At 36.4% G+C, this 13022-nt stretch overlaps 1 protein-coding gene and 1 long non-coding RNA gene across 2 annotated transcripts; one reads left to right on the forward strand and one right to left on the reverse strand.

The window, feature by feature from the left end:
• Positions 1-2851: 2851 nt before the first annotated feature.
• LOC138882078 (uncharacterized) lies at positions 2852-3660 on the forward strand. The gene is made up of 2 exons (XR_011403556.1): positions 2852-3011; positions 3099-3660. It is a non-coding gene; the product is annotated as an uncharacterized lncRNA (long non-coding RNA).
• A 5000-nt stretch (positions 3661-8660) lies between these two features.
• LOC104224106 (uncharacterized) lies at positions 8661-11989 on the reverse strand. Its single transcript, XM_009775687.2, has 3 exons — positions 11751-11989; positions 10307-10736; positions 8661-9702 (listed from the first exon to the last, which is right to left on the reverse strand). The coding sequence occupies exons 2-3, from the start codon at positions 10703-10705 to the stop codon at positions 8857-8859; spliced, it is 1245 nt and encodes a 414-aa protein (XP_009773989.1). The 5' UTR covers positions 10706-10736; positions 11751-11989; the 3' UTR covers positions 8661-8856.
• Positions 11990-13022: the final 1033 nt, after the last annotated feature.

The raw sequence follows: 13022 nt of genomic DNA on the forward strand, positions 1-13022 counted from the left end.
TCGCTAGGGCAAATAAAAATGGGTTAAGAGCTGATCCCTGATGCAATCCCATCACCACTGAAAAATAATCTGAATCCCCTCCCACAGTCCTCACCCGAGTCTTAGCTACATCGTACATGTCCTTAATCACCCAAATAAAGGCTATCGGAACGTCGCTAACATCTAAACATCTCCATAGAACCTCCCTAGGGACTTTGTCGTAGGCTTTTTCTAATCCAATGAACACCATCTGTAAGTCCTTCTTCCTCTCTCTATACTTCTGCATCAACCTCCTCACAAGACGGATGTCTTCTATAATTGACCACCCCGGCATGAATCCGAACTGATTCTCTGAAATAGACACACTCCTTCTCACCCTCCTCTCCACTACCCTCTCCCAAATTTTTATGGTGTGACTCGGCAGCTTGATACCTCTATAGTTGGTGCAATTCTGGACATCACCCTTGTTCTTGTACAATGGGACCATCACACTCCACTTCCATTCTTTCGGCGTCCGCTTCGTCCTAAAAATGACATTAAACAATCCAATAAGCCATTTCAAGCCTGCCCAGCCTGCGTCCTTCCAGAATTCCACCGAAATCTCGTCTGGTCTGGTCGACCTACCCTGACTCATCCTCCACATAGCCTCCTCAACCTTCCCAATCTTAATATGCCTACAAAACCTGAAATCTCGCTAGCTTTCTGAGGTTTCCAACTCCCCAAGCACAATGCTCATGTCCCCATCCTAGTTTAGGAGTTTATGAAAGTATGTCTGCCACATGTGCATAATACACGCCTCTTCCACCAACACCTTGCCTTCCTCGTCTTTGATGCACTTCACCTGGTCCAGGTCTAGAGCCTTTTTCTCCCTCGCATTGGCTAGCCTGAATAATTTTTTATCACCACCTCTGCCTCCAAGTTCCTCATACAAGCACTCAAAGGCTGCAGTTTTAGCTAGCGTGACCGCTAACTTCGCCTCGTTCTTTACCTTCTTATAGTGCTCCAGTTCGTCCTATTCTTCTCCTCGTCGGCGATCTCCATTAGCTTCATAAATGCTGCTTTCTTGGCTGCCATTTTTCCTTCGACCTCTCCATTCTAGCGCCAGCCCTTTTGTGACCCTAGATACACTTGCTAGGAAGCCAATGAAAAACGCACTTTTTGATTTTTAAGTTCTCTATTTCTACTGGATTCTTTGTTTACACTCTGTCAATCAGTTTTCTAATTCTGTTTCTGATTTTTTTTTTGTCTTTTTTCTAGTATTGCTAATTGTTGTTATCTGTACTGTTGTAAAAAAAATCTCTTCTAGTTTAAAGCTGTGGAAGTGTGCCTGACAATCTAAAAATTCACACACTTCAATATGCTCTTGGAGCAGACAGTAAAAATTGCACCGGGCGCCCTATTTGGTCGCCCCATTTAACCTATACTCATTTTTTTTAAAACTTTTAATTTGTACCCACTTTTTAAACAACTTCAGCCCCTTTTCTTCTCCTCCTTCGTTTTCTTTCGTTTTCTTCTTGCAAGCAACCACAAACGTTCACAAACTGTCTGGTAGTTACGTGAATTGACCAAAGGCAAAGGACCTGATCATTTGACTTTATTATTTCCTTTCGAAACATACTTTTCAACTGCTTTTGATGCTTTGTAATACTTTAATAAGTGGATAATTTTGTTAAAAAAATAATATAGTGATAATACGAATAATAATTTCATATATAACAGATATGTCTTGTATGCAACATCAATTTTAATAAGGCAAGCAAGCATTATCGTTCAATTTGCAAAGGGTTGCTTCCTATGTGTTGCTGCATTTTATCAAGTTTGATAGAGAAGGAATATTTAAGGATACCCATATTGGAACTCTCAAAAACTTCAGCTCTAGAGCTGAGGTTTCCCAGTTACAACACAAAAACTTCAACTCTAGAGATGAAGTTTTTGTTTGTAACTGGCGAGTTTTTATTTGTAACTGGGGCTGAAGTTTTTGTTTTTGTAACTGGGGAACTTCAGCTCTAGAGCTGAAGTTTTTGTTTTATAACTAGGGAACTTCAGCTCTAGAGCTAAAGTTTTTGTTTGTAACTGGGTTTTTGTTTGTAACTGGCGAACTTCAACCTTTTTAGATTTGAACTTCAGCCTGTAGATCAAGATTCAGTGGCTAGAACTTAGTTTATGTGATAGTAACAGGAAAAGTTGCAGATTGTTTTCCAGAAAATGCAATATGTTTTGTTGGATAGTAACATGAAATATATTATACTTTATTCAATTAAATCCTTTATCCATTGCTTGGAGTGTTTGGTTGGGTCTGTATCTGAAATTTTCTGGAGCAAACCATACCGAATATTGCATCTAAGTAACTGTTATTGTATAAATGACCGCCAAAACTGCTAAATAAAGAGCAGAGGGAAATTATCAAATATTTGTTGTATGAAGATTAATCCTCGACATTGCAGATTCTGAATAAAAAGATTTACTTGTGATAAATAGTCCAAGAAACTTCAGCTCTAGAGCTGAAGTTTCCAAGTTACAACACAAAAACTTCAGCTCTAGAGCTGAACTTCAGGCCCGGCTACTAGAATGCTGAAGTTTTGGGTGATTGTCTTTGCTACTTCAGCCCCGTATGCTAAAGTTATGCGAAAAAGCGGGTACGCTTGCAATTTTTTTTGCAAAGCGGGCATAAGTTAAAATGTGACATAAAAAACGGATATAGATGCAATCATCCCGAGCAGACAGAGATTTTGAGTTTGAGCCCGGTGTCACATTATATAGACAAACAATATCACGTGCTTACCTCATGGAAAAAAACCAACATGTGAGGGAAAAGTTTAAAGACATAAATAAGATAAATGAGAAATAAATGCATGTTTTGATACCATGCTATATGAAAGAATCAATGGAATTATGGAAATATACAAGGGCAGAATTAACAACTGCTCATCCTAAAAGGTTAACTACGAAAAGGGACTTAAATAAAGATTCGCAAAACAGGAGATTCGGGACCGACCGATTGACATACAAGAATGGCACAGGGATCTTTGCCTGTATGTCTAAGTATCCTTTTTTAAATTTGATTTTTGTGCTTTCGAATTGTTTTTGTTTCCAAACTGATAGATATTCTGTTGTATCAGATATTCCTATTGTTCTGTGCGGAAACAAGGTTGATGTCAAGTTAAGGCTAAGCAGGTTAAGAAGAATCTGTAATACTATGAGATATCAGCAAAGAGTAACTACAAGTTTGAGAAGCCTTGCCGGGTACTTACTTTCTTCATTCAACTATTAGCTAAATTGTGCCATTCTGCAGAAGAAACATATTAGAATCATATTTTGATGAATATGATTTTCCTGTTCCTAACTTGCACTTTGTGGAGTCTCCTGCCCTTGCGATCGACTTGGCTGCACAACAACAGCTGTGTGTTGCTGCAGACATGAGGCTGAGCTTGCTGATGATGAGACCTTTGACTAAGAGAGTAATCAGCGCATTTGTGGATGCAGCTATGATTTTTCTTCCCCCCCCCCCCCATGTACTGGTGTCCACCATTGATGGGCTTCTGAGGACTCTCTGTTCCAGAATCTGTGAACTTTGTTCTTGTTCTATTTTCTGAACGATATGAAGTTTTTATTCATATCTTCTGAATTTTGTTTGGATGGACCGATTTGGATAGATGAAGCTACTGTGGTTATGCGTGTGTATTACCGCTCTATCCTGGTTAGAGCTTGTATGCAGAAGCTGCCAAGTTTGATTATGGCATCCGAGAACAAAAGTCTAATGTGCAATAAGAATGCTAGGTGAACAGAGACACAATAACAACACAAAAGACTTGACTGCCGCCTTCTCCTAATCCCTACTTGGGCTCTCTCTCATACGAATCCAATCCTTTCAAGATTGTTAATTACCATGCTCCCAGCTCTAAAGTTAAATCTTAAATGAATTATCAAAGAAGATCTTTTATATTAGGATGAGATGTACAAATTTCGTCGGCATTTATATACAAGTGTTTCTTCGAATTCTTACATCAATAGAGGAGTTTCGGCACAATTCAAGCACACCTAACTTTTGATAACTTCTCTAAAAGCCATAAGTAAATGGAACCACGAATACAAACACAAGCACAAGGATTAACGCATAGTCCTTGATACCTTCTGCCCTTGCCAACTGACCAGTAAGGATCTTATGTCGGGAGGCATAGCCCACGAAACGCCACATAGATTCAGAAAAAGCTCCCAGCACTGTTTAGCAATTTTACAATGGATAACTAGATGATTAACACTTTCCAACCCTTCTTCACATAAGTAGTAGCATTTGTTACTTGGGCAGAATCCCCTTTTTTGTAAATTATCTTGAGTTAAATTGCTTCTCTACTTTGGTAGGTGCTTTGGTTCTCCATAACATTTTCCATGGCCAATTAGATTCATACTGATCATTTTGTTCCTGAAGAAGATCATAACAGCTTTTGACAGAATATCACAGATCATTGCTTGCTGTCCAAACTATAAGATCCTCCTTGTCTTCCTCCACCACTGTTGTGCCAAGTAATTGGAGTAATTGCCCTACTTCTTCCACCTCCCAATCATTAAAGCCTCTTCTAGGATTTAATTCCCAATCTCGGTGTCATTGTCATGTCCCCAACTCCCAGGCAGTGAAATTAACTGCATAAAGGAAAACAAAATGGTTTCTATAAGACAGTTCATTGTCTCAGGGTGCTGCAAAGATAACAGGGCTGATGCATACCTAGTTTTAATGGCTTGTTTACAAGCTTGATCAATCCATGGCCGACAAAACAAAAGGCAAAAAGGCCTGTATTGGTTGCAGAGCATAAGTAAGAAGATTGCAAACTTTTTTTGAGAATGAAGTAATGAGATTGCAAACTCCTTACGTCAACTCTTTCTTTTGTGTGGTAAACTAAGGTATTTTATGATAAGAAGTAAAAAGAAGGTACTATAGAAGTACAAAAGAGAGAATCAAGTGCATCATAACAGCATCATACCCTCCAAGAAATTCAAAAGAAAAGATGGACTATCCAGCATATTGCTCCCTAGCATAAAAAGCCTGCTGACATCTATTTTCCACAAAAGAGGTAGGTTGTCTCTTTCCTTCAAAGCATCTATTGTTTTTTTCCAATCATATGGTCCACGTGATGCATAATGGGTTAAACTCGTAAGCTTCTCACGTCCTGAGGCACCACCCAAATGACTCCTTAGCTCAACTCATTATGCTCAACGATTCGCTTTTTAAGATAATAAGTCAAGATCATTTTCCTTTTTCCTATTTTCCTTGTACAATTTGCATCTGACCTCAACGTAGTGGATCAAGGCATTCTCAGGTTTCTCAAAGTGAAAAAGGCAACACCACTATCTAAAACCCCTCATCATGCTTCCACATGCCCAGTTTGGCCTGCTGTAAACACCTTTCAAAAGATAGAAACTCAAAAAATGTCTAACCAGAACTCAACACCTCAAATGGCAATAATGGAATTCTGAACACCCTCAACTTTTTTGTTGTCTCTTCCATTCACATAACAGAGAACATAGAGAAATTGCCAAAAATTATTCCTGAAGTATAGAAATCTGGGTGCAATTCATTAAAACTAAGCAATCTAAAGCATTCATACTTGAGCAGATTCTCATTTTGAAATACATGATTTTGCTAAAGTGCAAATGTACAACTTTAGCTTGGAGAAATATCCAAAGTGCAGATGTCCTAGAGTAATTTGGTAGATGAGAGAATCATCAAACTGGGAGTATGATAAGATCACATAGAAAATAAAGAAAAAGACAAGGATGACTACCAAACAGGTATCTGGAATCATCTCTTGAGGTATCAACTGGCACCTCTGCCAGGTGAAACGCCCCTTCAGCCACGGCCCCACCCTCCCTGACCCAATACAACCAGAATTTTTTTTTGAGATAAAGTAATATTCCTTAACTAACATTATGAAAAGTGCAGCCAGGGTAAGCAAGGTTAGGAGAAGGTCAACCATTATGTTTAGCACTTACCTTGTAGTGTTGTGGATGGGACACAGCATATTACTACATGAGAACATTAGTTCGCCTGTACCACCTTGCAATAACTAAAGCATCAACCAAGTCAGGAAGACAAGTATCTTCTCGCTTGAGACGCCTTTTCTACCAGGAGAATAAGCCCAATAAGAACTAATAGATTAGCCAAAAATGTTATATGAACTAGATGATTATGTCAAACTGATTGTGCATATAACAAATATTCCCCTATGAGCAGTTTAACAACTGACTCCTTAGAAAGATTGCAGTTTGACCTCAATTTAAAGCAACAGTTAGAAGTGCACAGACCAACACATAAAAATATTCCATAGGCAAGTTCAGCAGTCAACTTCTTAGTCTTGATAAATTCTCAACACATATAAATGAATTGAAATTCTCATAAAAAACCCCATCTATTATCCATAAGGAATGTGCCACACGACCAACCTATTGGAGTTAGTAAGGAAGAGTTATATGTTTCAGCATATTAGCACCATAACTGAGATTCTGTGCCAATTAAGCTGTTGTGTAGGTTAGACATCTCTTTAACACATTGCATGTATATAATGGAACCTGTGCATGTCTACACACTCAGCTCCTTTTGTCAAAACACATAAACTAAACTCCAGCTTAGCAAATATAAAGCATGATTCTAAGAGACCATTTAAACCTGAAAAAAGACAGAAGGAATTCTTTCAAGTACTGCTATTAGCAAGTACAAAAAGAACAAAAATGAGTCTTCAATTCATTATCCTAGTGAATTCTTTGTTTACTCAATGCAGCTAGATCTTGTTTTACAAAAATTATGCAGTCTAACAACAACTATACTCAGAGTGTAGCAGGTTTCAAGACCGGATAAAAGAAGGGTTGCGGTAGATTAACAACACGCGTAAATATAATCAATTTATGATGAATCCACATAGTAATGAGCTCGTTGGGGGTCTGAGTAGAGTGGAACAGATATAATGAATCATATTTGGGGACTGAGATGTAGTTGATTGATTAATAAATATGATTTTATTGCTTTACAAAAAAAAAATCAATAAATATGATCCTGCAGCCTTGATAGATCTAAACTGGAACCAACTTCCTTAAATGACATCATCGTGCATGGAGTTTAACATGTTACCAATTGATTGACATCGTAAAAGTAGTGAAAAACTTTGTCAAGCTTATTCAACTTGTTTGTTATTTGCTCCAAAACTTAATAAGATGAAGCTAAGAACTCATTCCAGCACATATACTGCATTCTCTCTCTCTCTTTTTTATTATTATTATTCATAAGAGAACAAAAAAAAAAAAAGAATTCTCCCTTTTTTCTATAAGGAACATATTATGAGAACCTGCCTGAAACAGATTCCAATATGAAACAATAAATTGCTATAGATTTTCCAAATGCCAAAAAATTATCCATAAACCAACAAACAGCCTAAAATGGACAAATAAAGAATAAGAAGAAGAATACACCATCAGCGTGAAATTAAAATTTGCTACAATTATATATCTGCTCAAGCCCCACTTGTGGGAAACTACTGGGTTTGTTGTTGTTGTTGTAGTAGTATATATCTGCTCAAGGAATAATTCAAAATGCAAAGGAAACAATGGCAATTGACCTACTTATAATAGGGAAACATGGGAAACAGATACAGAAAACACCACATTATAGAATCACCAGCAGATCTTAAATCTAACCACCATCCACGGTAATGAAACCCAAATTATTTGATAGCAAATGTGGGCTTACCTAAAGTTATATAGAATGTACCAAACAAAATTCACTACATGTCTACATCTTTCAACAACAAATCTTCCATGAAGAACTGCAAAGAACATATCATCAACTCCTTTACTTCCATCGGAAAGACGGAATTTATGCAGATTTGAAGCTCAGATACAAACAAAGTTAAACTGCAAACAAAATAGGAAACCTGTGATACGAGAGATTTGCCAAGATTTCTGGGAAAGCAGATGCTTACAGTATCCCCATTTTATGCCCACTTGAATGGCCGCAAATCCCAGCATCATCTTTATACATATGGAAGCAAGGGATGATGCTTCAATTTTCGGCCCTGGAATACGCATGGGACTGATTAATAATATCCTCAAAAAGGAGCTTCATATGCTGCCAAATTTTTTATAGACAGCAAAATTCTGTCCATAAATACATATTAAAACCATTTAGTAACATTGGGAAGTTGTGCAGATTAGAGCTTATATACAAAGATTCATAGGAAAAGTAGATAAGACTTAAAATTTCTAGTCCCAAGTTATAACCACCACTTCATACAGCTAAGCGAAATTCCAAATTACATCTGAAGGCTGTACAAACTAAATATTCAGATAAAAAACTTCCAGGCTTATCCTTCAACTATTTGCATCAGTTAATCTTCAACTACAGCCTACATTAATGGGCATGTGCCCTCCTTCAAATATTTTGGCATCTAGTCTGCAAAAGCTCCTCGTACAATCATTTAAGAGGTACGAAAGAACTTTAACACACACTTCAATGAAGGATACAGTGCACTATCACTCCTATACCCGCGTATATTTTGTGCTACATGATGCTTTGGATCTAAAATAGATATTTCTAATGTGTGCAATGTAGTCCTATACTGCGCATAGGAATCACAAGATAAAAGTGAACTGAAGAAAACCCTGACCGAACAAGGACATGAATCAGTACAGTCATTCACCATGATATGTTGATACATATTTCCAATATAAAAAAATAGATACAAGATCCCATACTACAAAAGTGAACAGTCAGAAAAACTGTATTAAACTGAACCTCCAAAGTTACAAAACATAACATGACATCTGGCTTTTTACAATTCTGTTAGCAACAGGAACCTAACATAGAGAAGAAAAGAAAGAAAAACATTACAGCTGCTATTTGATATAATATGAACCTTTAGAAGAAATTAGGTTCTTTAGCTCCATCAAATGTTCATCATTTGAAATATGCAGTGTTATACGAAGATCGGTTAATAATGCTTCTTTTTCCCAAGTTAATGGTCCATAAGCATATAATGCCACCAGGGTGCAGCGATAAGCATGCAACTCTAATCTATGAACACTTGTTGCCAATTCCTCTTCTGGAGGATTATTATGACTTTTCTCCTTATATCCTGAAGGACCTGAACCACAAAACGACTCAGCATCACTACAAAGGCAACCTGACACTCGATGTGAAACTCGTAGAAGATGACCTAATAATTCGTTTGGTCTCTCACTAGTGACACTACAACTACCAACAGAGCAGGCATCGCTATCAGAATCACTAGGTTCCAAGCTTCTCCTAGGGGAAAAGCCAATGACACCACCTAAATCTTCTCTCTCCAATTCATTAAATCCATTTGATCTAATGTTAATGGAAGTATGCACGTATTTTTCACCCAGAGTTCCTCTTGGGTAAGCAACAGCATCTACCTTTTCCTGTAAGGTCACCAGAGCTGCTCGTTGCCTGCGATTATCGGTCTCAATTGCTTGATATTTCTGAGCATTCCCATAAAGTGAATCAACACCAGACGAGCAATAAGGAGACATTCTCTTTAGGGATCTTGATGAGATTAAACAAGACTCTTGTCCTCTATTTTTTCCTTCAGTGGCTAAACCATCAGTTTCTCCAAGAACTTTAGTATGTGCATCAAGTTGCAGCGGCTGCGACTTCATCTTCCGATTACAATCTTGAGCTGAAATTTTGTTAGATCTCTGGGTCCCAGCTTGATCACAACCCTACAAAAGAAAACAATAGTGAGATCAGGGAAGGCAAGGAAGAAATAGATTCTGAATTTTTTATACAAATTATTGAAAGATACACCATATGCATCATATATAAAATTCACCTGCTTATTACCATAAGCACATCAAATACAATACTGTGTAAAGACAACTACACAGACGTACAAAACTGTTCCCTCATTGCATAGACGCTACCGAAACTGCCATCAATTAGAATAATAATTTATAATTTGATTTGATGCGTATAATCTAGAACACTTAACCACTAGGGTCAAACCCACTTCCCATATTATTCAAGCTATACGGACTATACCTTGTCCAGTCCATTTTTGCTACAGAGACTGAACACATAGAGACACATATACACAAATGAAACAGTTCTCATAAAAAGATCTAGTTAAAAACATATATATGGATCTTACGTAGACAGCAATACAAAATAATCCCGTCAAATGAACTTTTTCTAATTAAAAACAAAGGCAGGGAAAAGAGCAGATAAATGATGAGAGCAACTCCAAATTACTACAAATTTTTTATAACAAGCTTAAATTTCTTCGTAAAGCCAAAACATAATAATAAAATGAAAAAGAATATGTACCTTTCTGATAAAAATCCATTTGCCATCTTTCCAATTTTGTCGATCTCTCATGCCTGATATATGAATGCTAAGTTCCAGAGAGCAACTAAGTAGTCTCACCAAATAACGATCACGTGGTAAAATACTGAGCATGATGGCTACTTTCCAAGAGCAGTCATTATATACCTCCACAATGTCCCCAGGTGCCCAAGTCTCCACACACTGCACTACAGGGGGGCAGGGCCTTATCATCTCCCTTGATACCCTTTCTTCGATATTTTCACTTTGCATTGGTGAACCGGAACCATATCTAACACTGCAAGTGTGGCCATTACCAGACACTATCTCGGCAGCACGCCATGAGATTGGCACCTCAGCTCTGTTCATTACTTCCACCTTATCACCCTTTTTGAACCTCATTTGAGCAAAATTTCTTTCCAACAGCCACAACCTGTGATAAGACAAAAAGTTATAACGCTAACAAAAATTCTGTAAATAGATTCTAATACAACATAAGCACTGAAAATTAAGTTCAAATAGACCAGAGGAGAACGTGTTTGAGTTCCAGCCAACACCCCTCAAATATGTTTACTGTTCACACATTATACCAAAAACTCAGCAAACCGATAGGCTAAATATCTCAAAACCTAATCTCAAAAAACTCATATACAACCCTCCTTCATTATACAAAAAGGATGAGTTAAAATAGACAAAAAAGTTGACCATAGACCCCGAACTAAAAAAGAAGCCTTCACAACATCTCCATTACCTGAAAAAACCGTTTAATATGCCAAATCGCCTACAAATTAATTGCAATACTGAACCAAGTTGCACAACTGTTAAACCATTAGCTCAATATCTTTATGGATTTTCGAGATTTTTAGATTTTTATTGCTATTTCTCGAAGAAATTAGGATTGATTATCAATTAAGGAAAATGATCCCAATAAATTCATTAAAAAAATTCTCGTAATTGGCTTAAAGTTGTGATTAGCAATAAACAAATTCGATGAAATTCCCTAGAACAATAAAAATGAAAATATTCAGATGAAATCTCATAGAAGTCGTGAACTGAAGTTATGAAATTTCAAAGCCTAAAAAATACAAAATAAACAAAAAATTTAATTAAATTCGAATCATGATTAGCAAAAAAAATCAATGAAATTCCTAAAAGTTATATAAGTAGAAATTTCGATAAGATCAAACAGAAGTAATCGGTTGAATCTTGCAGAAATTAACAACCTAAACAATGTGGGGGGGGGGGGGGGGGGCTTTTTAGCAAATAAAGAAAAAAAAACAATACCAAAATATTGTAAAAAAATTCAGTTAAGCACAGAAATAATCTATTCAATTTAAGGTAATTAAAACCCCCAAATGAAGTAAAACATTCAATACGTTCTCAAAAATCGAAGAATTAGGGCTACAAAAACCCAAAAATTACAAGGTAATAAGCTAAGAAAACGCACCTTTCTCGAAGAATTGATGAAATAGCTATTTAATTGAACAATCGTTTGTGAGTATTCTGGATTGTAATTGCTCCCGGAGAACACAAAGCTTTTAGAAATTAGAATTGGATATTGCGGTTCTAGGGTTTTGAAATATATTTTGGGGGTCGAGGAGAAGGGATAGATCAGTGAATAAATATTGGGGTAAGGGTACTTTGGGAAGATCATCCAAATAGAGCTTGTTTTCACTTGCCTCTCCTTTGTTAATTCTCTTCTTTTTCCTTCTTGCCAGCGGTTTCGACTTGAATATAAAAGTTTAACTTATCTTCTGAATCTAATCTATCTAATTAATTATTAAAACAAAGTCAAGCATTAAGAGTTTTTTACAATACTGTTTTCTTACAAAATTTATCCAATGCAGAATTTCATTATATCTAAAGCAAACTTTAATTTACCAAATTAAGGTTCATCTCGTATTTCATAGCAACCACATATTGCTGAGATTTAAGAGGAAAAATAAAATTCAAGACTTAAAGAGCAAGCACAAAATATAAAATATTGAAGATAACACACCCCAAAAAAGGTAAATACAGAATTAGTTGGTCAGCCAAAAGTAATTGTATTCATTAGTTAAAAATATACTATAAAATATGTATATACTGTGTATATAATTCACATATATATAGAGCGACTAAAAATACATATTTCTGAACAAAAAAAAATACCCAGTATCAATCTCAATGCTAGTTACAATAGCATAGACGAGGATGACCTCCTCCATGTAATGCTATAGTTTTGTTGTTTCTGTAACCTAACCTTGCACTCAATCTCATGCCTTAAAGGATACACTTTGTTCCCTTTGTATATTTTCATCTACTAGCTAGCAAAATCATAATTTCATATATCTTCATTTGCCTCAAGGATAATGTACTTGTCCTCAATATTAGGCGGGCCAAAAAATTGATTAACGCTATTGCAGTCAAATTAAGATTCGTTACTCTGAGTAAATGTGTGAATTCATTATGTTCATAAACATTCTTGTACAATTGATTCATGCTCTGTGAAAATAATCAAATATTGTGCATTTTCTCTTTATGATACTTCTCCTAGTATTATGTATATATGTATCATGAGTTAAAGATATATATATATATATATATATAAAATTAGCCTTCTTCAGGTGGAGGGGGGTTTGGCAGACCCTAACCAATGTATTGATAACCCAACAATCTTTCTGTCTCTGTCTCTATATATATATAGAGGGCCAATAACTACTAACATGGCACCTCCCTT

The sequence above is a fragment of the Nicotiana sylvestris genome, chromosome 11 (assembly GCF_000393655.2).
Source record: "Nicotiana sylvestris chromosome 11, ASM39365v2, whole genome shotgun sequence".
NCBI classification, from domain to species: Eukaryota; Viridiplantae; Streptophyta; class Magnoliopsida; order Solanales; family Solanaceae; genus Nicotiana; species Nicotiana sylvestris.